The 26000-nt window shown below is 45.5% G+C and overlaps 1 protein-coding gene across 4 annotated transcripts in view; it reads left to right on the forward strand.

The window, feature by feature from the left end:
- Positions 1–26000, forward strand: part of AFAP1L2 (actin filament associated protein 1 like 2) — a 126029-nt gene that overhangs the window by 71743 nt on the left and 28286 nt on the right. For all 4 annotated transcript variants that reach the window (XM_038409369.2, XM_043518515.1, XM_043518513.1 and 1 more), the window contains exons 2-5: positions 2354–2482; positions 2975–3052; positions 12574–12668; positions 21144–21234. In XM_038409369.2, coding sequence (XP_038265297.1) covers positions 2354–2482; positions 2975–3052; positions 12574–12668; positions 21144–21234 — 393 coding nt within the window. The remainder of the gene's footprint in view (positions 1–2353; positions 2483–2974; positions 3053–12573; positions 12669–21143; positions 21235–26000) is intronic.

Genomic DNA, 26000 nt, shown 5'->3' on the forward strand with positions numbered 1-26000 from the left:
TGCACCAGTGCAAATTCCACTGTAGACTGGAAAATTGTGATTTACGCTGTGATGTTTCGTCTGTTTGCTGGACTTGGGGCAAATTCCCCAGGTCAGAGAATGACTGAGAGATGCGATTGATACCTAATAATCACTCTTCTGTTTTAATCACAGTTATTGGTAAAATCCCAGTATTTACAAGTAATTCCCCATTTCCACTTGCTTGTGAAAAGCACTGGGACTTCTTGGTATTACTGGTACCTGATTTGTGTTGCAATGGGTTGTGTCAGGTCATGAGACAAGCCAAGACAATGCAGACATTTGAAGGTGCCCATTCGTGCTCAGCCAGACCAAAATAGAAGTAATCTAATGTAGAGAAGCCACAATAAAATGTAAAGGGCTCCGAGGCAATAGAGCAAAGGCTCCTGAGCAAGCTAAATTGGATTATACACATTGATCTGGAGGCAGTAGACTGGCATTTACAGTCAAACCCAGGAGCAATGGTAAATTGTTGGATCCAAAAAAAAAAAGTTAGCCAAATAAAATCAAATGGCATTAGAGTAGCAAACACTTTCTACCACCCAGCATATGGGCTTCTACACTCTCTCCCTCTTAGGGCATGTACACACTTACAGAGCTGCATTGGTACAGCTGTACCAGTATGACTGCTGCAGCGCGTGGGGTGAATATGCTCTATGCCAATGTGGGAGAGCACTCTCCCGTCGGCATAAAAAACCACCTCTGCGCGCGGCAGAAGCTATGTTGGCAGAAGAAACTCTCCCACCAACATAGAGCTCTGTGCACACTAGTTCTTATGCTGGTGTAATTTATGTCGCTTGGGGGTGGAATGTTCATACCCCTGAGTGACAAAAGTTTTGCCGACATAAGTAGTAGTGTAGACATAGCTTTAGTAGGGAAAAAATTGCCTTGTGATTAGGGATTAAGACTGAAAACTAGGCTCTATTCCTGGTTCTGCCACACACTTTCTCTATAACCTTGGACAAACCACTAATCTAGATGTGTGTCAGTTTTCCTGTCTACAAAATGTGGATATTAATGCTTTCCCTTCTTCCTACAGGGTGTTGACATACTTCACTCCTGTTTTGTGTGGGGTGCAGATCTTACTGTAAAGAGTGCCATGGAAATGCTTATAAATAAATAATAGCATCTCCCCATCTTAACCGCTCCATATATTGTAGCCCCACATCCCCTAGTAGTGCAGTAAGAAATTGTAACAATTAATATGCTTATGCAACGCATGAGCTTGTTGCCAGTCTGTGGTGCAGCATGTAAATATCAGGAAGTGATTGAGTTAATGTACAAGAGGAGAGTCCTAAGAGAAGGAATCACCATACCTGGCTGACTCCTTGCCCTTCCCACCCACTGTCATTCTTATTCCGCATTTCCTTTCTTCACAAAACACTGGGTTCTTTCTGCTCTGGAATGGTCTCCTGCCCCTGTTCCTAATTTACCCCTGGCAACAATAGGAGAAATCAGAAGTGAGTAACTGAATGCCAGCTAATAGAGTGTGAGCCTTTTTCCAGAAGCTATTCGACAGGGAACAGTTACATAGAAGAGGAAGGATTTTCTTATAACTAAAATAAACTGATTGGCTCTGCTTAGTCATGGTGCTGGGGGCATGATCCACTTGACCAGTTCTCCACCCGCCCTTTAGGTTATAAAGGGGGTGTTCTTTCCATGGCGTCTTTCTCCTGAACACTTGTCCAGGAACTGATAAGTCCTGCACTTGCTTTCACATTCTCTACATCTCCATTGAATGCAAGTGCAAACTGCGGGAAGCTCTTCCAAGCAACATAGTTCTAGAAGACACTGAGTATCATGGGCATACTCTATTTCTTGTGCATGAGTTTTTGAGTCACTGCAAAGATAAATGGTATCAAATTTGAAGTGGCCAGAAAGGCAGCATTCGGAGCTGGAGCCCAGTCTGGATGAGACTAGGGCTCCAGGGTTGAGACTAGGGCTGAGGGCTCAGGGCTCTAGGAAAATCATGGTCTCATTCAATGGTGCCAAAACCTTGCCAGCTGCTTTCATGGTAGTTCCAGCAGTGAATGGCCAAACTCTCACAAGATCAGCTGTTCTCAAAAGGTGTCTAAACTCTTTGGACAAAACCTTTGTGTGAGATTTCAGCTATAGCTGAATTGGAATCAGAAAACAAATCCCTTCCACTTTGAGATGAGATCCAGAACCAAAACCCTAAGAATAGGTTCAGCTCAGAGATTCAAATCCAAATCCCTCCTGATCAAAAAAATGTCAAGAGGTTGGGAATTAGAGGTTCAGTGCATGTCCCCTCTCTAAATGTAACCAGATGGCCCTGTAAAGAAATCATCCCAATTGTTTACCGTGTCTCCTTTAGCTCTAGAACAGCTGCTTACGGAACTTGAGGATTTTCTGAACATACTGAATGAAGAGAGCCTCAGCAGCACAGCTGAAGTGAAAAAATGCTTCCTTTCTGACCTCCTGCGAGTGTACACGAAGACAAGCGGTACGTGTGGAGTCAGAACGTGGCGGGTGAGAGAGGGGAGTTACATGGGTATTTTTATAAATTGGGACTGGGGAGAGGGGATATGAGAGAGAGAGACATGGATTTGGTTTTTAAATTGTGTATAAATTACTAGAGCTATATACAAAAATAACCAGAGTTGCACATTTTTAAAAATAAAGGATTTCCAAGATTCCTGATCATTTCTGTTTTCCTTGTTAAAACTCGGTTTATTTAATCCACTCCATAAGAACACAGGACATGCCGTCTGGCTGAATTCATATTGAAGAAGAAATGTTAACTCCTGGAATTTCCTGGTTGTTCAGTGTTTAATTTCTCAGCTTAACATTGTGTAATTGGTAGGTTTTTGCATTTAGTAGAGACTTCAGTGTACATAAGCACGCATGTGCACGCATTTTGCTCCTTTCTATGTGAAAACTTTGCAGCATCAATGGGACTGCTCACTAAGACATCTCTCTTTCCCTTTGTTTGCAGGTGGTGATGAGGAATACATTTACATGAACAAAGTGACCGTAGTTAAACAAAAGGGTGGACAGGAGAAAGAAGGTGGAGGTATGGAATCTACGGCTACCAATTGCCTGGGATTTAACTTCCCAATGGAGAGAGAATAAAGGGACAGAGGATTTGATCCTGCTCCCATTGACATCAGACATGATTCCCATTGATTTCAGTGGGTGCAGAATTGAGCCAATGGAAGGGGTGGAATGACAACTGTATTTTTACATATTCCATGTTTTTGGCTAACACAGTGAGGTTATTCCTGGAAGTAGCACTTTTGAGGGCAGTACTTTGGGATAAAAATGTCTCCTTGCTATGTATGTAGCTTCATGCAACCCTACTGAAATATTTAAAGAAGTCATCTCATTTTGTATAGACCCAAAACAAGTCAATGCATGTCTAAAAACTTTTTTTTGATTACTATGTTTAGCATGCTGCTTTGCACCATACCACTAATGGTTTCAAATAGTCTAAACTGGTGCAAGGTGAATTATTTATGCAAGAATATACATATCTTGTATTTATGTAGCACCCCTACCCTCACATTCCCAGGTAGATCCTAGCACTTTGCAAACTGTATAAATTGAGAACAATAACCCTGGGTGAAATGCTTGTGATGGTCATCCAACAGTTTTTCTGACTAGATCCACCTGGTTTTGCATTCACAACATGGGAAGGAATTCTCCAAAAATTCTGAATTATTTTGTGAAAATTTCTTATGGAAACTCAGAAGGACCACTTATCTCCAAAGCTTCATGCTTATAAATATAGATCAGCCCTTTAACCACTTCCTATTTTTATTATTCATGTTTATTACAGTGATGCCTAAGGGCCAGCTGATAATGGAGCCCCATACAAACATAAGAGACAGTCCCTGCCCCAAATTGCTTACAGTCTAAATAGACAAGACAGAATGAGGGTAAGGGAAAGGGGACAACACACAAGCAAAGTGAACACTGTGATGGCCTGCAAAGGTCATGTTAGTTCCACGATTTTTATTGTGTTTAAATCTGCTTCATGCAGCCAAATTGTGGATTAACTTCAAATGCTTCTGGAAGTGAGGCCATCTCTTTTCACTATGTGTATGTACAGCCCCATGACAGTGGGTCACAATCTTGGTCAGTGCCACTAGTTGCATTAATTATAATATTAAACCACAGCCAAAGAAGGCCTGCTTGTATCAACCATGACTTGAGCATGGAAATCGGTGGCAATGGAAAGATTAATTTACATGGATTCGCTATCTTGTGTCCAATGACATGTACAAGGCTTGGCCAGGCAATGCAGTGAGCCACGGAGCCATGTCAGGCTGTTAAAGCCTGCTGTCATTATTTTTAGTTCAGCCTTTTCCCTATCATGGGCTGTGAGCCCCCACTTGCAATCATTCCCTAAGGGATATGGCCCTTGCTCTTTCAACCACTTCCCCAGACCAAGTTAAACTTCTAAGTTTTGTCTGGAAAAACTGAAGGCAGTGGCTTAGGTTCTATGTATGTGTTATGGATGTGTAAAAGATCCCAGTTCTGTGACTGACTGGACGAGAAATCCTGCATTTGTGCAGAGCCCTGTTGAATGAATCAGGATCAGGGCCTTAATGTTTAATTCATTCAAGCCCTGATTGGGCTAATGTGGGCTCCTATACCCATGCAAATTGAAATAATTGAAATAATAATTGAAATAAGTCGGACTTTGCATGATAGGTGTTTGGTGCGTGCTAGTAGATCGGGGCCTGGACCCATTCACAGTTAGATTGCACTGAGAGCATTCCCTTTAGGAGCAATGCAAGATAAGATGTTTTCTAAAGACAATCACATCAGCTCAGAGAAAGGGGGGGAAAAGCCTCTAAAAACAGGTGAGGGATAGCCAACAATTTTTCTCATTGATGAATCTACTTTTGATTGCACTAATAAGATGACGAGCTGAGCAATACAGTCCTTCATAGGTGTCTTTTTATGGCATAGTAATTGAATTCACTCTGGTAAATGACCTAAGAGGATACAATCTATTTGAAAAATACCTTGGAAGGAAAAATAAATATTGTTCTTTGGTAATACCAGCAGGGAAAATACAGTACAAATGCAGACATTACAGCAATTATTTGGCTGGATATAGGAATTTGCTTGGTGAAATTCTCTGGTCTGTGTCATACAGGAGGACAGACTAGATTATCACAATGGTCCCATCTGGTCTTGGAATCTGTGAATTATTTGCCTTGTTTGCAGATAATGGAGAGCACAGTTGTATAAGAATGAAGAAATAGAACATTTTATTTCCATTAAAGCTGTGCATGTTTACGCTATTTCCTTTTGCCTGTGTTTTGTCTTTCTAAATGTCACCTGCCCAAATTCCAGGGCTTGGGGAATTTCAGATCCAGTGAAACCTGTACTAAGTGTCCTGTTATTAAGCAACTTCATGCCTTAAGAGAGAACCTGAAAATATCTCCTATTATATTAGGGACAGTTCTGTGATGTCTTTACTGGAAGCAAGTGTAAGCAAACTGATTTTGTAAGGGCTTGTCTACACTTATCGAGGGAATGATGCATTGGCAGTCAATTTAGCAGATCTAGTGAAGACCCGCCAAATTGACCGCAGATGGCTCTTTGGTCAACTCCTATACTCCACCTGAACGAGAAGCGCAAGGAGAGTCAATGGGAGAGTGTCTCCAATCGACATTGCGTAGTGTGGACCCTGAGGTAAGTAGATCTAAGTTTGTCAACTTCAGCTACATTATATGGCAGGCGACCAGCTTGGCTTAATGGTGAAATCCTAGCGGATCTTAAACATAAAAAAGAAGCTTACAAGAAGTGGAAGGTTGGACATATGACCAGGGAAGAGTATAAAAATATTGCTCGGGCATGTAGGAAAGATATCAGGAGGGCCAAATCGCACCTGGAGCTGCAGCTAGCAAGAGATGTCAAGAGTAACAAGAAGGGTTTCTTCAGGTATGTTGGCAACAAGAAGAAAGCCAAGGAAAGTGTGGGCCCCTTACTGAATGAGGGAGGCAAGCTAGTGACAGAGGATGTGGAAAAAGCTAATGTACTCAATGCTTTTTTTGCCTCTGTTTTCACTAACAAGGTCAGCTCCCAGACTGCTGTGCTGGGCATCACAAAATGGGGAAGAGATGGCCAGCCCTCTGTAGAGATAGAGGTGGTTAGGGACTATTTAGAAAAGCTGGACGTGCACAAGTCCATGGGGCCGGACGAATTGCATCCGAGAGTGCTGAGGGAATTGGCGGCTGTGATTGCAGAGCCCTTGGCCATTATCTTTGAAAACTCGTGGCGAACGGGGGAAGTCCCGGATGACTGGAAAAAGGCTAATGTAGTGCCCATCTTTAAAAAAGGGAAGAAGGAGGATCCTGGGAACTACAGGCCGGTCAGCCTCACCTCAGTCCCTGGAAAAATCATGGAGCAGGTCCTCAAAGAATCAATCCTGAAGCACTTAGAGGAGAGGAAAGTGATCAGGAACAGTCAGCATGGATTCACCAAGGGAAGGTCATGCCTGACTAATCTAATCGCCTTTTATGATGAGATTACTGGTTCTGTGGATGAAGGGAAAGCAGTGGATGTATTGTTTCTTGACTTTAGCAAAGCTTTTGACACGGTCTCCCACAGCATTCTTGTCAGCAAGTTAAGGAAGTATGGGCTGGATGAATGCACTATAAGGTGGGTAGAAAGCTGGCTAGATTGTCGGGCTCAACGGGTAGTGATCAATGGCTCCATGTCTAGTTGGCAGCCGGTGTCAAGAGGAGTGCCCCAGGGGTCGGTCCTGGGGCCCGTTTTGTTCAATATCTTCATAAATGATCTGGAGGATGGTGTGGATTGCACTCTCAGCAAATTTGCGGATGATACTAAACTGGGAGGAGTGGTAGATACGCTGGAGGGGAGGGATAGGATACAGAAGGACCTAGACAAATTGGAAGATTGGGCCAAAAGAAATCTAATGAGGTTCAATAAGGATAAGTGCAGGGTCCTGCACTTAGGATGGAAGAATCCAATGCACCGCTACAGACTAGGGACCGAATGGCTCGGCAGCAGTTCTGCGGAAAAGGACCTAGGGGTGACAGTGGACGAGAAGCTGGATATGAGTCAGCAGTGTGCCCTTGTTGCCAAGAAGGCCAATGGCATTTTGGGATGTATAAGTAGGGGCATAGCGAGCAGATCAAGGGATGTGATCGTTCCCCTCTATTCATAGAATCATAGAATATCAGGGTTGGAAGGGACCCCAGAAGGTCATCTAGTCCAACCCCCTGCTCAAAGCAGGACCAAGTCCCAGTTAAATCATCCCAGCCAGGGCTTTGTCAAGCCTGACCTTAAAAACCTCTAAGGAAGGAGATTCTACCACCTCCCTAGGTAACGCATTCCAGTGTTTCACCACCCTCTTAGTGAAAAAGTTTTTCCTAATATCCAATCTAAACCTCCCCCATTGCAACTTGAGACCATTACTCCTCGTTCTGTCATCTGCTACCATTGAGAACAGTCTAGAGCCATCCTCTTTGAAACCCCCTTTCAGGTAGTTGAAAGCAGCTATCAAATCCCCCCTCATTCTTCTCTTCTGCAGACTAAACAATCCCAGCTCCCTCAGCCTCTCCTCATAAGTCATGTGCTCTAGACCCCTAATCATTTTCGTTGCCCTTCGTTGTACTCTTTCCAAATTATCCACATCCTTCCTGTAGTGTGGGGCCCAAAACTGGACACAGTACTCCAGATGAGGCCTCACCAGTGTCGAATAGAGGGGAACGATCACGTCCCTCGATCTGCTCGCTATGCCCCTACTTATACATCCCAAAATGCCATTGGCCTTCTTGGCAACAAGGGCACACTGCTGACTCATATCCAGCTTCTCGTCCACTGTCACCCCTAGGTCCTTTTCCGCAGAACTGCTGCCGAGCCATTCGGTCCCTAGTCTGTAGCGGTGCATTGGATTCTTCCATCCTAAGTGCAGGACCCTGCACTTATCCTTATTGAACCTCATTAGATTTCTTTTGGCCCAATCCTCCAATTTGTCTAGGTCCTTCTGTATCCTATCCCTCCCCTCCAGCGTATCTACCACTCCTCCCAGTTTAGTATCATCCGCAAATTTGCTGAGAGTGCAATCCACACCATCCTCCAGATCATTTATGAAGATATTGAACAAAACGGGCCCCAGGACCGACCCCTGGGGCACTCCACTTGACACCGGCTGCCAACTAGACATGGAGCCATTGATCACTACCCGTTGAGCCCGACAATCTAGCCAGCTTTCTACCCACCTTATAGTGCATTCATCCAGCCCATACTTCCTTAACTTGCTGACAAGAATGCTGTGGGAGACCGTGTCAAAAGCTTTGCTAAAGTCAAGAAACAATACATCCACTGCTTTCCCTTCATCCACAGAACCAGTAATCTCATCATAAAAGGCGATTAGATTAGTCAGGCATGACCTTCCCTTGGTGAATCCATGCTGACTGTTCCTGATCACTTTCCTCTCCTCTAAGTGCTTCAGGATTGATTCTTTGAGGACCTGCTCCATGATTTTTCCAGGGACTGAGGTGAGGCTGACCGGCCTGTAGTTCCCAGGATCCTCCTTCTTCCCTTTTTTAAAGATGGGCACTACATTAGCCTTTTTCCAGTCATCCGGGACTTCCCCCGTTCGCCACGAGTTTTCAAAGATAATGGCCAAGGGCTCTGCAATCACAGCCGCCAATTCCTTCAGCACTCTCGGATGCAATTCGTCCGGCCCCATGGACTTGTGCACGTCCAGCTTTTCTAAATAGTCCCTAACCACCTCTATCTCTACAGAGGGCTGGCCATCTCTTCCCCATTTTGTGTTGCCCAGCACAGCAGTCTGGGAGCTGACCTTGTTAGTGAAAACAGAGGCAAAAAAAGCATTGAGTACATTAGCTTTTTCCACATCCTCTGTCACTAGCTTGCCTCCCTCATTCGACACTGGTGAGGCCTCATCTGGAGTACTGTGTCCAGTTTTGGGCCCCACACTACAAGAAGGATGTGGATAAATTGGAAAGAGTACAGCGAAGGGCAACAAAAATGATTAGGGGTCTAGAGCACATGACTTATGAGGAGAGGCTGAGGGAGCTGGGATTGTTTAGTCTGCAGAAGAGAAGAATGAGGGGGGATTTGATAGCTGCTTTCAACTACCTGAAAGGGGGTTTCAAAGAGGATGGCTCTAGACTGTTCTCAATGGTAGCAGATGACAGAACGAGGAGTAATGGTCTCAAGTTGCAATGGGGGAGGTTTAGATTGGATATTAGGAAAAACTTTTCACTAAGAGGGTGGTGAAACACTGGAATGCGTTACCTAGGGAGGTGGTAGAATCTCCTTCCTTAGAGGTTTTTAAGGTCAGGCTTGACAAAGCCCTGGCTAGGATGATTTAACTGGGACTTGGTCCTGCTTTGAGCAGGGGGTTTGGACTAGATGACCTTCTGGGGTCCCTTCCAACCCTGATATTCTATGATTCTATGATTCTATGATTCATGTAGCTGAAGTTGGGTAACTTTTATATTGATCTCCCCCTGTAGTGTAGATAAGGCCTTAGACTCTTGAGTTGATACTTACGGCTGGTTTAGAAAAATAATTATTCCTCAAGCAGATCCCTCCTTATAAAAGGAGGGGAGAACAGCAGGAAACTCCTTGAAGTCCAGCAGGGATCTCACCATACACATCTGGTTTACCCTGTAAGTGCCCAAGTACTACAGCAACAGGCTATATATAAAACCCTGAGATCCCCAGACTCAAACTGAATCCCATGGCCAGCTCCTCAGCTCTGTGGAGCTGTGCTGATGTACATCAGCTGAGGATCTGGAAAAAGGGCTCCATCCTGCTGTTGATTTGCTGAGTAGATTTGGGGGAGAGAGGGGAAAAGAAATGAATAAGGAAAACAAACTGTGTATTCCTGGCTTGCTGATGTTCATTAGGATGATTACTAGGCATGAAGTGAAGCCAAACACTTGCTATGCTTAAGCAGATGCTGGCATCACACAAGGAATGCAGAATTTTGGATGAGTGATCACTGCACAAAATGTCACTTGTCCCTCTAATTGTCTGCAGTGTTTGGAGGGAGGCTCTGTTCTGTGCAGTAGTTACAGACCGGCATCGTGCTTTTTTGCTAAAGATGCACCTACACAGTGTGCTTCTTGAGAGATGCTGGGTACCTGTGAACGTGCTGTCGACACTGCAAATTATAGTCTGTGGTGATGAGCCACAGAGCCTGGGTCAATTGCCTCAGCTCAGAGAGCTAAAAAATCACAGCATAGACATTCAGGCTCTGAAACCCAGCGAGGGGGGGATGGTCTAGGAGCTCAGGCTGCTGCTGCTGCTACTTTCAGCCCTGCAAACCCTTGATCCAGGCTCTGAGACTCTGTGCCAGGGATTTTTCTTTACTGTGTAGATATGCCCACTAGGTCAGAAATCTGAATCTCCTCAGCTCTCTCAAAACAGTTTCATGGTGCTACCCTTCGGGTGCTCCTCTCTAGGAAGCATCACCCTTGATGTCCTCTTTCCAGGAGCGATGGTACTGAAAGTAGCACCCCTGATGCATCATAGACGAGGGAAGGCTCCAGCACCAGCTAGTTAGTAGAGTATTTTAAGTGTACCTATGGGGTGCCTTGGCAGTGCCATTTTTCATTTCTGCATGATGTAGTAAAGCAGTGTTTTTCAAGGCTGATGATCAGACACCTGGGGCAGCCTAATTTTAATGTCAGCTGTGCAAGGAACCAAGTAGCCCTGCCTGTCGTGGCTGTGCTTAGCAAGCAGATATTTTCAGTTGGTATTCACTGACTGAGCAGTTTGGCACATGGCTGCTTCTGATCTTGTAGCTTAATGAAACTGTCCAGCATTAACAACGAGGGAAGAACAGAAGCTTCACCACAGGTAGCAGACAGCCTGGGGGATTACGTCATTGTGTGTTTCGGAGTGTACTGATGCTTCTGCCACCGTGCCAGGGGCTCATTATAGGATGCAGATTCAGAGCTGTCATTGTGGTTTCCGAGACTGAGACTGAAATGGAGCAGTGCGGGTCCAGCTTTTATTTATAAAACACATAGAAATATGCAGCGAAGTTCATGCCAGAGTCTTCTGAACCCCAAGGTAACCTGCACTAGGAAAGGCACAGCACCCGACTGTTCTAATTTATATTGTCCCTATTCACACAGGGAGCGAGGCTGGGCTTTTCAAAGGAGCCTACGGGAGTTAGGCAATCCATTCAAAGGGAGCTGGGCATCATATCCCTTGTCTATGCTCTGGCACTTTACATGGCCCCCTTTACTGTAGTATCTTTTAATGTATGTCTCTGCACAATACTCCAGTGAATTAGGATAGTGCTATTATATCCATTTTACAGATGGGAAACTGAAGCCCAGAAAGACTAACTGACTTGTGCAGGGTCACACAGAAAGTCTGCGGCGTAGCAGGAATTGCACCTGGGTCTCCTGAGTCCCAGATTAATACCTGAATCACTGAACCATCCTCCCTTCTTGGTCTGTTTGAAACTCCTCCCACACCACAGAGTGCCAGGTTCTCAGCAGATGTACACCACTGTAGCTCAATGCAGCTATGCTGAAAATGCCCACTGAGGATTTGGCCCTTTATTCTTTTTCTAACAATCTTTTCCTCAGCTATGAGGTCCTATATAAATGCATTAGTTACTAGTGTTACAGTTCTCGTTTTATTATTAGAGTAACTGGACTTTGCACCTCTGTGGCAACCTTTTTGCTTGAAGTGAGTGGTGTTATCCCGATTTTATGGAGGTGGAAATGGAGGCACAGAAATTGGTGATTAGCTCAACCACAGAGGGTGTCCATGGTATAACTGGGAATAGAATGTACTCTCAGAAGAGCCCCTAACTTGCAGTCCCCTGTTTTACTCACTATGTCACACTGCCTCCCAAAAACCTTTGATGTTCCTAGGGCCTAATCAAGATGGCTACGACTCGTTTTACAGAGGTGACAAAATTCAATAGAAACCATTTTTTGCAGAAAATAAATCTGTTCTTTATGTTCTAATTGTGGTGCAATCGATGACATATGTATTCCTTAAAGGGAAAGAACTTTTGAAACTTTCTCCTTTGAAGACTTTAGGCCAGGACCTCCACTGATGCCAGTGTGGCTACGTGATTTCCACTTATTGAGAATCTGGCCCTTTGTTTTTAACGATGTTAGTGAGTGGATCTGGGAGAGTGAAAGTGATTTTTACCTGCAAGTGAAACCACATAGAGCAGAGTAATAACAGAGTGAACGTTTTAGAACGGCTCAATATAGACATCATCATTACAAGTGAAGTGATTTTTATTTTAAAAGTCATTTTGGTCTTCATAGTTTTCATTCCAAGAGGAAAAACATTCCAAAACAAGAAGAGCTCCTACCAAGAGAACTGGTTCTTTAGCTGTGGTGCCATAGCACTGTATTCTTGGCTACAGCCTGAAATGACATGGTCACGATGAAGCATCAAAGGCAGACTCTGTAATTAACACCCTGCTTCCTACTCAAATATAACGTAGCGCACAGATGTTGCTGCACCACTGCTAGGTAATAAGTGCATTGCTGGGACATGCCACATGTCATTATTCTTGCTTGTTTCTGTTTGTAGCACTAGATTGCGGAGAGTCTTTGTCCAATGGGGAATCAGGACACCATTCATCTCCTCCTCAGAAGAGTCTGCCGGACCTTCCGCCTCCAAAAATAGTATGTGTTTGATTCCTGATCACTCCCTTTTCTCTCTCTTTTTCTCCTTTGCTTTTCACAGTCTTAATATTTAATCAAATCTACCTCTAATGATGGAATTTTATATCTTTAAATTCTTCATGGCACATACTGGCTCTAAACACGGACAATTTTTTAAATTAAGCAATATATAATGTATGTAATTCACAAAACTCTCTCTGTAACTGGATGTTATTGAGGCAAACAGTGTAGTCCTGGTAAGTTTCAAAACAGGCTTAGGTAACTAGGGGTGAGATTTTCAAAGACATGAGTACAGGCTTGGCACCTAACAGCCACTTGTCTTTGAAAATCTCCTTCTAGATGCGTAACAACAGCAGCAATGATTAGACTGCCTGGGAGAAACTTACAAAGGCCAACAATCCTCAAACTTCAGGGCATTAGGGTAATCGCCATGTGGTGTCAGGACAATATTCTCTCTCTGTTGTGTAACACTGCACTACTTGATCACTGCTGTGGAAGACAAGGGGGTTTGCTAGCATCCGGCATTGTGCACTTTCAAAGATAGGCCAGACCCTAGACCAGAGGTGGGCAAACTACGGCCTGCAGGCCACATCTGGCCCTTGGGACCCTTCTGCCCAGCCCCTGAGCTACTAGTCCCCAGCCCTCCCCCGCTGTTCCTCCTCCCCCACAGCCTCAGCTCACTGCGCTGCTGGCACAATGCTCTGGGAGGCAGAGAATGAGCTCCTGGGGCAGCACAGCTGAGGAGCTTGGCCTGACCTGATGCTCTGTGTTGCGCAAAGTGTGGCTGGCTCCAGCCAGGCAGCGCGGCTGTAGTGCCGTCAGCCACTGGTGCTCCAGGCAGCACGGTAAGGGGGCAGAGAGCAGGGGGGGTTGGATAGAGGGCAAGAGAGTTCGGGATGGTGGTCAAGGGCCAGGGATGTGGATAGGGGTCAGGGTGGTCAGAAGGTGGGAAACAGGGGGGTTGAATAATGGAGGCAGGGGTCCCGGAGGGGCAGTCAGGAAGGAGGGGGGGTTGGATGGGGCAGGGGTCCTGGGGGGGCAGTCAGGAAGGAGGCAGGGGTTGGATGGGGTGGCGGGAGACAGTCAGGGATAGGGGTTCCTGGGGCGGTCAGGGGACAGGGAGTGGGGGTGTGTGTGTGTGTGTGGATGGAGCAGGGGTCCGGGGGGGTAAAGGGGGGCAGTGTCAGGGATTGAGAAGCAGGAGGCGGGGGCCAGGCCATGGGGAGACACAGCCTCCCCTAACCCACCCTCCATACAATTTCTAAAACCTGATGCGGCCCTCAGGCCAAAAAGTTTGTCCGCCCCTGCCCTAGACCATTGTTCCCTTCCATATGGCAGTTTCTTACGAAACCTGAAGTCAAGTGGATGTGTGAGAAAGAGGAAGAAGATGTGAGTATCGGGACCTTCACCCGTGGCAAGGGTCCCTAAGCAAAAACAGAAAGGAAGCTTGATTAACTTTGCTGTTCTCCTTGCTACACTGTAGGTTATAATCCTTTAATCCTAATTCAGGCCCTTAAAGAGGTTTTAGGGGAGTCAAATCAGTCAGTGTCTCGCCACAGAATTCAGATGAGTTTGTTATGCGTAAGACTTGGAAGAAAGCTTGCAAACTCTCCTATGATGAAGGACTCATGTGTCCGGCCAACTTAACAACTCTGCTGGCCAGGAAGGAATGGAGTTTAAGCCACTTCTCTTCCTCTTTCTTTGGGCATAGAGTGCAGCTGCTCCCTAAGACTATAGCAGCCCCTGAATCTGCTCTGCAGAATGTGGCGTGGGGTGGGGAATATTATAGTGCAAGTTGCATCCTGAGTGCAGCTTTCTCCCCGTGCATGCTTTTTGGTGCTTGAAAGTTTGCTGCGTGCATGTGTGTCTTGAGAGACCAATTGTACATGATTCAGGTTTCCCTGAGACTTTATACAAAAGAAATCTACAAACAAAGTTCCCTTGGACTTTTCCATGGGCCAGTTATAAATGTAATTAGGTTACAGTTCATCACAATTGGCTTTCAGTGGGATTTTGTTTCCTTGCCAAAAGAGCAGCCCTAGCTATTCTCCAGAGACACTGACAAGCGGGGCTTACTGATTAGCAGCCGATCCGACTTGGGAATCTCAGCAGTAAGGACTTTTTGATGTAAAAGGACAGCAGACTTGAAAGAGAAGGGTTAGTGGGTGGGGGGTAGAGAGAGAGGGTAGTGGTTTGCTAGGGGCTCTCTGGAGAAACCGTTCCTTTAAAAGGAAGAAGCCAGAGGGTCAGATAAGGGATTAGCATAAAGGGTCTTATGGGAACAGTGCTGTAAGGGATGGATGTAAGTTTAAGGGATGGATGTCACGTCAGGGTGCTGGGAAAGTGAAGCCTGAAAAGGAGAAAGGTAGGGCTGGATTAATACAGAAGCCTTTTAGATGCACTGCGGTTGTCCTAATGGATGCATTCCAGAGCCTGTGGAGTTTTTCCAGCTAACCCATCTGGCTCACTTGTTAAAGCTGCCCATGCTCTCCGTGCTGGAAGGGAAGGCAGCCCTCGCTTGTGATGGGAGCAGTGATCTGTGTGTAATTGGTTCTGATCGCAAGGAGCGCCGTTCCTGGTGGAGGTGGTGGCAGCAGTAGCAGTGGCGAGATGGGTAGACGGAGCCACAGGCCGGGGTAGCAAAAGAGCCCCGTGCCAAAGGGAGAGCCTGCCTGAGGATCAGCAAGCAGATGCAGCTCTTCTTATGCAGCCTGTGCTGTGCGACATGGCCGGATGAGCTACAGCTGCACAGGCTGGGACACACACTGGCTCTGACTGTGGGAAACTTCGAGGCAGCTTCTCCTGGTTGTTCGGTGGAACAAATACAGGAATGCACCTCTAGCTCAGCAGTGTAGGCATGGGAAAAACCACTGCCCTCCTCCTGCCACTACTGTTGCCTCCAACAAATCAGTGGCTCCTTCTTGATACCCCTCTTTAATTCCTGTCCCCATTAAATGAAGATTGCCCAGTTATTGATCAAAACACAAGTCTCTCATGCCCTTGTATTGAGTCTCACATCCAGTAAGTTAGGTTTGAATCTAGGACCCTTCACTACTGAAAGCCCCAGCATTATACAATTTTGGCTAACGGAGCAACTATGTTAGAGGGTAGCAATAGTAGGATGTTATCCCTCATGTGAATGTGGCACACACTTATATGTGTGTTACCCCTCTCCATATTTCTTCCTTTCTGGTATCACATGTAATGGGATTGACTGTCTCTGTTCAAGGGAGACATCCTGGGTTGGATGGGCAGAGGTCAGGATGATGGTGTTTTTGGCCAGAGCCTGCAGGGACATGCTGGCACTGTACCTGCCTGCTCTGCTCGTCATTTGGCTTCACATTAATTTTTGAGAACAAGCAATTCGATTGCATGTTTAAAGAGGGATGAAGCAAGTGAATGAATCAGACTAAAGTGCAAGTGTTGGGCAGGGAGGGAAACAGCCCTTCCACCTAGGACAACAGGGAGAGTATGTTTCTGCATTTGAATCAGGCCAAGAGACAGATTAAAAGTGTTGCCAGCACATCTGCTTGTACAGTCTGCCATGGGGCCAAGTGCTGGGAATGACTGCTGCTCTGCATGGAAACAGAGCTTCTTCCCCAACTGGCATCTGGCTAACCCTGAACTTGAAAACAACCAAATCCCACAAAAAAACCAGTCTTGAGAATGGAAAATCTCTATCTAACTGTTGTGATGGGAGAGAGACCTGTTAGGCGGGTTACGGTCTTTAACTAGACTCCAGAGTTTTGTTCCCATATTCTGAAGCGGACCCCAAACAGGAGCAGGATTAATCCTGTAATGCATTTAGGAAGACCTGGGTTATATGAGAGAGATTTTGGGGATCAGATTTTCAAAAAACTGGACTTCAATTAGGCACCTAAATAAAGGAGCGATTTTTCCAGAGAGCTCATCTCCCATTGTGAGATTAATGGCTAGATTTCCCAAAGACTTCGGTGGCTGAATGTGTTGAGCTCTTTTAGCGTATTGGCCTGATTGTGGGTGCTGGTCAGGAATTTTTTGACTTTTTTTTTTCCCCCCACTATGCCAATTTGTATAAACCAAAACTGTTCACGGGCAAAGGGTCATTTTCAATACATATCTTGAATTGAAAAACATCGAAAAAAGCTTTTGAAATGGTCTAAATGTCCCATTTGGAAAGTTGAGATTTTTCAGTTCAAAACAGCTTATTTCAAATTTTAACTTTATACTAAAAATTAAAAAAAGACAACAGGTCAAAATCAAAATTAAATATTTTGAAATAATCTAATCCATATTTCCCATTACCCTGAAAACCCCCCACCCCCACTTTGTTACTGAAAGTTTTCAAAAATTTGACTCTTTTTGTCCTGATTTGGGACAGATTTTTTTTTTTGTTAAATCTCAAAGATTCTCCTGCCCAGTGCTAGTGCTGACCTATTTTGAACATCTGGCTGTAAGTGTGTAAATATCATACTTCTGCATGCCTGAAACACACCCACAAAACAACAGTGCTCCTAACACTGTGCATGCATGTCAACCACCATCTGGATTATGCTTGCTCTGAGCAAAGCAGCTGATCTTGAAAGGTATGTCTCCACCACAATTAGACACCCCCAGCATGGTCCATGCCAGCTGACTTGGGCTCATGGGGCTAGGGCTACGGGGTTGTTTAATTGCCATGGCCTGAGCCCGAACATCTACACTGCAATTAAACAGCCCCTGAGCCCGAGTCAGCTGGCATAGGCCAGCCGCGGGTATCTAATTGCAGCATAGACATACTCATATGTGAGCAATCCCATTGATTTCTTAGGTCATTAGCGCTATACATGCACTTATGGGTTTGCAGGAAGGCAGCAAAGGATAGCATTTAAGTAGTCCTGATTAGGCTTTGAAGTTCACTGAAGTGGAGGGGACAGGGAAGGGGTGATTGCTGGTGCTGATGCTGTGTGGCTGAGGAGAATTTTCTGCGAGGCCAGGTTAAGAGAGAGGCAGCATGTTTGATGACATTGCTGTAGCTTTGGCAAGGGATCTGCAGTGTTTTTGTCCCTGGGACTTCTCACTTTTCCTTGATGTTAAGGCAGTGGGAGTGTATTTTCTGTTTTTTAGGAACTTGCTGTGGGTATATCAATCAGCACCAGTTATTACAGTTGGTGGTGGTGATGGGGGGGGGGAAGAATGTAATTAAGTGGGTGTGGCTTCATTAGCCTCTGGTTAAAAAAATCGCAAATTCTTAGATGACTGATCAGCATGCTCAGAAGCTATAGGACTTTCCACTCTGGGCAAGTTGTGACTTTTCCAGAAGCCCTAAGCAAAGGGCAGTGAAGTGTTGTGCTGTCCCGGAAGTGAGTTCTCCCTTATTTCCAGCAGGGGAGTAATCGGGGTATAAGCACCAGGTATAAGCTTCTCCCCCATGCATCAGATCAGCTATGTTGGCTGGGAAGGCTCAATTCCGCTCACTCCCTGCTCACCTGCACTGGTCCATTAACGGGCTGCCATCTGGCCCTCAATTAATACCCAGCCAATTTTCCTCTAACTTCCCCATAGACATGTTGGATAGCTGCAGTCTGCAAAAATAGGCTTTAGTTTTGCCTATGTGCCATCCTCTCCAGTGACAGCGTGGTGAACCCTGGAGTGTCTGGGGTGCTCAGCTGCTCTCAGTTTGGGGAAATTTTTCTCCTTCAGCCAATTGTACCAGTTTCCCTAACAGTGCTGTGTGCGCTCCGGAGGTCCGTACTGTGATTGAGGTTTAAAGAATGAAGGTGATGAGTGAGGTGGAAGCTCAGCGATTAAACCCTGGGAGCTCGTTTTTTTGTTTAGTTTTTTTTTTTTTTAATGCTTGAAGGGAGAATAGAGAGGGTGGGCGAGCGGGTGGGATTGAAAAACCTCATCAGCTCATTGCTTTGTACTTTGATTCAGAAAAGGGCAATGACCGGAGAGTGATGCTCTTAGGGAGGCTGAGTTTAATGAACAGAGGCCACAGAAACTGAAAGCTACAAAGGAACCACCCTGGTCTCTAAAACCAAGTGTGGGAAGTTGCTTGTAGAATGATGAGGCGACGTCGGGGTGTTCATTATCCTGTGTGCTGGGAATAGCTGTTCATTATCTGGCACTTACAATGTTTCTTTTTTAGGTTCTTTTTTCAGTGCTAGAGCCCAGCATAAGTGGGTCTGATCGAAAGCCCACTGAAATCAATGGACAAGAGACATTGGCCAATTTATACATCGTGTTGAAGGAATCCCAAAGTGCTTTGAGACAATGGGCCATGTCCTTAGCTGCCTGAGGCCAGCTCTGTGAGGCATGGCTCTCCTGTGTCCAAATTCATATTGAACAATTTCGGCTCTTTAGGCAAAAAAGCTAACATCAAAATGCCCCTTAGTAAGGACAGAGGTGCCAGCCAGCCATTAGCCAGAGGCTGCTGATTAACTTAGAGTTACCAGAGACTTTGACTTGACCCTTGCTCTTTAACACTAAACATTAAGAATTCAAATCAAATCAAAGAATTTAAAAAAAAATTAACAAATTAAAAAAAACTAGGCCCTGAAAGCCAATGAAGTATAATCAAACAGGTAAATAATTGAACTATATAAACAACTATTACCCATTGTGCCATTGGGGTAAAATGCAAAGGCAGATCAGCAATGGCCTGCTATAGCTTTACTCAGTGTGTTAGGTGCAGAGAAGTATAAGGTATGCCTCCTTGTACCCAAGCCCCGGGCACTTCAGGGGATATTTATCCCAGGAGAGGGCAGGCAGTACCACTGTCCCTGCTCTCCTTGAGGTTGATGCCCAGGGGAGGGAGTACAGCTGTAATTTGCACGAGTGCTCCATAGGAGCTCTGCCGGCAGGGGCTGTAAGGTGAGGGCTGGGCACTGAATCAACACACTCTCCCAACCCCCTTGGCCCTGCCCATATTGTGATGGTGTTGGCCCATTATCTTCTCCTCTCCCCTGACAAACCATTGTGTGGGCAGCCAGGAGTGAATGTACTATTCCTGGCCCTGTGCTGTAAGGATCTTCAACAGGAGAGTAAGGAGCAGGGGACATGTCCCCCTCATTGCCTGCCAGTGGCTGCATCTCTACTCCAGACAAGTGAGATTTCGGCCCCTATGTACAGGCCATTGGAAGCTGGTCCCTGATGGAACTCCCAGCACCCTCACCAGAGCTGATGTTTTATGCTGGTACCAACTAGAATCTAGCTCATACCCTTACAATCCAGGACACACTATAACCCGGGTACTAAGAGAATAAATGCCACTAGCTAAAATAACTCGCTTTCAGCTGTTTTTAACTGAGTTATATGAACATAGCCTTTCTGGTGACCGCAGATACGGATTGTGTTCTATTACGTGTGACATGTGAAAGGAAATGTTTGGTGCTGGACAAATTGAACAGCAGGGCTAAACTACAGGATGATAGCATCATGAGGACCCCCTTCCCCCCTCGTGTGGGCCGTAACTCCACCCACTATCTTGTTCTGTGCAGGTTTTCATGCTGTGGTCCTCACTGCAGTATCTGAGCACCTCCCGCTACTGCAGTCAAGTTTGCAGCTCAGTGAAGTCAAGTGCAGTTGTATGAATGGCTTCAGAAGTAAATGGGTTTGGTTTTTACCCACCTTCTTGTTCGAGCGCTGGTCTTTCCAAGGGATCAAGGAACTGTTTTCTCTAACAGCTTCTGTTTGGGGAAGGGATTTGGCAGATGAAACAGGGGTTTTCCAGCACTTGGACTCTTTTCAAAGGTTCGTTTCACTTTAGAGTTGTTTATCCACTTCCTTCATTTTTGCTCATATTGACTTTAAAGATGCTTGATGTGTTTCCTAACTTGGGACTTTGTGCCATGTGACCCATGGGCTATGAACTTTCAATTAGGGAATTTGAGATAGGGTAATAGACTTCAAATGCCTGTTTGGGCTAAAGGTAGGTAATAGTTCTACCTCTCCTCCCAAGTGTCCTCCACTCAGGTACCCCATAACTATTCTCCTTAGTGCTGAACTTCATCCCCAGTTGAAATGGATAGCTTATGTGCAGCCATCTGAACCTTATGGAAGGAGTACATTCAAACAAATGGCAAAACTCCCATTTACTGGTGCAGCAGGATCTGATCCATGGTTAGAATGAACAAGCTGACCGCAGTTTTTCCGTTTCCGGGTCCGTTCTATATCCCCAAAACTGAGGCTTTGAGGAAAATTGAAGAGTTGACTATGTAAAGCACTGCAACATTGTGACATGGTGTAAGAACTGCCAAGTGCAGCATCACAATACTCCTTTAAACCTAATTCAGCGAGGTGTATATTGAAAGCCAGTTAAATACTAGCACTTACCGATGTGTCTTTCCTGGAATCTGAACCCATTTACCTACAGGTCATGAATTGCACATCTAAAAGGACCCCTCCACTGGGCCACACTTTAGCATTACCAGAAAGGCTTGTTCAAAAAGTTGTTCTTCAGAGTGCTCAGCTTGTTAACAAAAAATATGCTTGTTTTATTCATTCATTCCACAGATTGCAGAAACGAAACAGCCTTCGAGCCCCAAGATTGAGTCTCCAGAGGCATATTATGAAGAGGCTGAGCCATGTGACATCTCTATGAATGGTACGTCAGAGCTGGTTCTCTGCTTTTCATGGCTATCATTAACTAGAGTGAGATGCAGAACTCAATGTTTGTGGAAACAATCAAACAGAACTACTCCCATACAATTCTTTATGGCTGATGGTACAAATTTGATTTGTGTGGATTTGCTGGTCATAAGAAGGGTACATTTATAGTTTATAAAGGATTAATAAATGACTAGTAGATGTTCTACACCTGCTATAGACAAGAGCAGTATGTATTATAGATGGCTATAAAATGTTACATCTGTTCGTGGATTCTCCATTTCCTGAAGTCTTCAGATCAAGACTGGACGTATTTCTGGAAGAGATGCTTTAGCCAAATACAAGCTATTGGACTCAGTACAGGGGAAACTGTGGGATTCAGTGGTCTCTGATATACAGGAGATCAGACTAGAAGATCTAATGGTGCCTTCTGGCCTTAAAATCTATGAACCCTATGGGTATATTGGACTTTATATCAATCTTGAAGCATTTATTAAAACAGCTCTTCAAAATGTATTAACTATTTACATAAAGGCTACATTTATAAATAGTTTATAAAGTGTGACAGTTTATAAACTGCAGTGGTCTAGATCACTAGACCGTCCCCTCTTACAGTCTTGTGTACCAGAGTTAAGGATAAGAAGTAAGGCTGATTTGGATGAGAATTCATTACCATTGTGTGAGCAGCGCTAGACCCAGCTGTGCAACCCTGAGCTTTAAAATTTGTGATGAAGAAACAAAGTGGGGGACATTGTTTGAAATTATGCAGGGTTAATTTATTTTGACAGTCATCTCTTCAGGATAAGGACTGTATCTTCCCATGTTTGTACAGCGCCTAGCACAATGGAAGCCATGATCCTGATGGAGACCCTTTGGGAGCTACAGCTCTCCTGTCGGCTTAATTACTCCACCTCCGTGAGAGGCAGTAGTTATGTTGGCGGGAGAAACTCTCCCACTGACCCAGCACTGTCTACATGGGGGAATAGGGTTTGTATAACTACATCACTCAGGGGTGTGGATTTTTCACACACCTGAGTGATGTAATTATACTTCAGTAAGCGTGTAGTGTAGACCTGGCATTAGTTTGAGGTGAATGATATAATCAGGTAAGTTAAGTGGAGTGAGTTGGAGTATTAGCTCCTAGTTATCACCCCATCTTCATCAATCTCTTTCTGTGTTTAAATCAGCACCTTCTTGGCAGCATGGGACCTGATCCAACTAGCTACTGACCAGAGTCGTCTAGAATTAGTTTCCATTTTCTCCAAAGCACCATAGTTTGGGGTGGAGCAGATAAAAGCTTTCAGGGTTGTCCCATCTCTGTAATGAGGAAGCCAGGTTTGGGTTTGCAAAACCTCATTCTGGTTTGGTTGGCTTCTAGATGTCATTTTATCTTAATGGCTCCACTCCAGTCAGAATACTGCAGGCCAGATTTTGCTCCGTTACTCCTGATCAGCACTTTGGGATTAGTTACCGGGCCCTGTCAGTGCAGAGAAAATCCTACCTCCAGCAGGATTGGTGGGTAAAGCACTTTTAGAAAGAAAAATAGGTGATTTTTTTTTTAGTGCTTGGGGTTGCAGCCTTGACAGAGACAGTGCAAAGATGCTGATATGGGGTTCGGCGTGCAATCCAGACCACTGAGGGAGGGATTGTGTCACCACTTGCCCTGCAACCCTGGGTGTTTTACAATGCTTTACTGCTGTCACTCACAGCCTGGGGTGCTCACAACCAGTCGACAAGCATGCAGGCCATATCCTGAAGAGCTAGACAGCTCTGGTTCAGCAGGTCTCACCCCAGCGGCCTGTCTATAGCCCCACTCTGGCTTCCACCAGCCTTGGTTCAGAGGTGAAAGTAAGCTGATACGCCCTGGTATGGCGTACTGGCAAGAGCCGGTGCACTGTACTGGGGCAGCCCGGCTTCCCCAGCAGGCAATTTAAAGGGCCTGGGGATCCCAGCAGTGGCTGGAGCCCCAGGCCCTTTAAATTGCCTCCAAAGCCCCACTGCTGGAGCCCTGGGGTAGCAGCTGCGGGGCTCCAATGGCTATTTAAAGGGCCCGGGACTCCCCTGCTTCTACCGCCCCGGCCCTTTAAATAGCCGATGGAGCCCCACCGCTGCTGCTCCAGGGGCTATTTAAAGGACCAGGGCGGTAGAAGCAGGGAGCCACAGGCCCTTTAAATAGCCCCCAGAGCCTTGGGGTAGTGGGGGGCCCTGGGGGCTATTTAAAGGGTCGGGGCTCCAGCTGTCTCTACTGCCCTGGTCCTTTAAATAGCCCCCGGAGTCCCACTGCTTCCCCAGGGCTCCAGCGGCTAATTAAAGGACCAGGGCAGTAGAAGCAGGGGAGCCCCGGGCCCTTTAAATAGCCCCCGGAGCCCCGGGCTGCTGCTGCTACCCCAGTTGGGGGGTGGGGGGAGGAGAAGGGGGGCACTTACCTTACAGGGTGGGCTGGGGCTGGCTCTGACCCCCCCCACCCAGGCCCGCCATTTCCAGGGGCCAGAGCTGGCCCCAGCGTACCGGTAAGTCACTTGACTTACTTTCACCCTTGCCTTGGTTACAACCAGCAACAGACCTTAGTTGTCTTTGCCTGAGGACTGGACTGGTCAGAGAATCAAATACATGTTCCTTTGTCTAAGGCAGACCTGTTCACCAACTGCCCCAGGCATGCCTGGTTTAAATACACTTTCGTCATAATTCCAACATATATCCATAACTCTTAATACAGGCTGTACGCATACATCATGCAAGACTATTAACAGTCAGTGAGTTATTCGTTTTCAAATGATACCTCATAAGGCATATTTTGTACAAACATTATTGCAATAGGGTAGGAATACAGGGATGCTTAGGGTCACACCTGCCCCTTTACAAAGCTGTAGGAGGGTTGGCCCCTGGCTGACCCAGAGGCAGCAGGGCAGAGGGATAGCTCAGTGGTTTGAGCATTGGCCTGCTAAACCCAGGGTTGTGAGTTCAATCCTTGAGGGGGCCATTTAGGTTAGGGATCTAGGGCAAAAATTGGGGATTGGTCCTGCTTGGGCGTTGGACTAGATGACCTCCTGAGGTCCCTTCCAATCCTGATATTCTATCATTCAGAGCCCTTTTTCCTGGACAGGGCATCTGCCAACATATTTGCTTTCCCCTTTTTATAGAAGAAACCTGTTTTGCCCCCTTTCTATGTAGAGTCTCCAGGATATAACATCAGACCATATCCATAATTTCAGCTACCAGGTTTTTTATAAACACTTCACTGTGATGTTAATGACCAGCGTGATGTTAGATTTTCAAATAATATATTACATGTCACCTTTTAAATAAATACCTTGACACCAGTGTGTGAGCTGTGATGAGCATGTCAGGCCTGATGAGTGGCGGAAACAGAGCAGTGAACCACAAATGGGCCTCTGGGTCATAGACGCTCCACAGTGTCATGCTCCCCCGTGCTCTGAGTCCGAGGATTAGAATTCCTCTGACAAAAATTTCACCGTCAGCTCCACCTCCCGCAAATAAAAAAACCTCCAGTTTTTGCCAGTTTCACGTCAGATTCTTTCCCTACCCAAGCAAAAAGGCAGCTGTAAGCTTTATCCCACAGGAAAAGTTGGGAATTATCTAGCAGATAAAAAAGAAAAGGGAGTCACACCCCTTGTTTCTTTTCCGGTTGTTTTAAATTGCGTGTAGTCACCTGCCAGCACAAGACTGCCTCTAACTTGCTTTGGAGCCTCATTCAGGCCAGAAAGCATCGTACACGCCGGGGAGTTTTCCAATTGCCTTTGCAGTGAGATAATAGTTACATTTTTTGCCATACACATAGGAAAATATAATTGTCCAATTATGCTGAAAATCACAGCATATAGGGTCATGCACCAAACCTATTCGTATGTAGCCAGGTATCCTATCTCGTGTATATGCCAATTAAACTGGGTTATGTTACTCAGACAGCTTTATAAAACAAACATTTTTGTGCATAGAAAACCTTGTGCGGGGAATAAACAATAATTCTACTGAAAACTCTCTCTTTTGCTTGGCAATGCAGATATTAATTCAAAAACAGGAAGATCACTGTCAGGGAATGCCTCTAATAACTGTGATGGCGCCTTTGCCCTGAGAAGTTTCTAGTGAATGATTATGTGGGCACCAGGCATACAGCGAACAGGATAAGATGGTTCAGGGTGGTGTCAGAAATATAAGATTTCAGTTACCAGGAGCACTGTCTATTGGCTGCTATTGTTAGTTTATCATTAGACAAATGAGAAATGTGTTCCATGTTATATAGACCAATGAACGACATAAATTCAGGGGTGTGGGAGCCAGGACTCCTGAGATCTATCCCCAGTGTGTTACTGACTAGCTATGCCCCTTTGGGCAATTCACTCAACTGTTCTGTGCCTCAGTTTCCTCTTCTGTCAAAATTGATATAATTATACTGCCAAGTACCTACCTTGGGAGAGTTGAGGCTCACTGGTGAAGAACAATGGGACGTGTTCTGGTCCCCTTTCTTATGTTGAGTAGCCCTTACTCCTCAGATGGCTCCATTGACTGTGGGTCTGAAATCTGATATGGGGCCATTTGTGGAATAAGGTGCTATTCAACATGAATAAAGGTGAACTGTCCTTGAGAGATCCTTGGTTGGAGAGTGTAGTGCATCATTGTTAGGTGTTAGTGTTCCCCTTCCTAGTCATCAGCTGCTCTTTGGATTCCCTTCTAGTTTAGATGTTAACTTTGTTTGTCTTTCCTAACTATTTTAAATGTGAGGCCAAATCTTTACCTGCAAACTGG

Source organism: Dermochelys coriacea, chromosome 7 (genome assembly GCF_009764565.3).
Source record: "Dermochelys coriacea isolate rDerCor1 chromosome 7, rDerCor1.pri.v4, whole genome shotgun sequence".
In the NCBI taxonomy this organism is placed as follows: Eukaryota; Metazoa; Chordata; order Testudines; family Dermochelyidae; genus Dermochelys; species Dermochelys coriacea.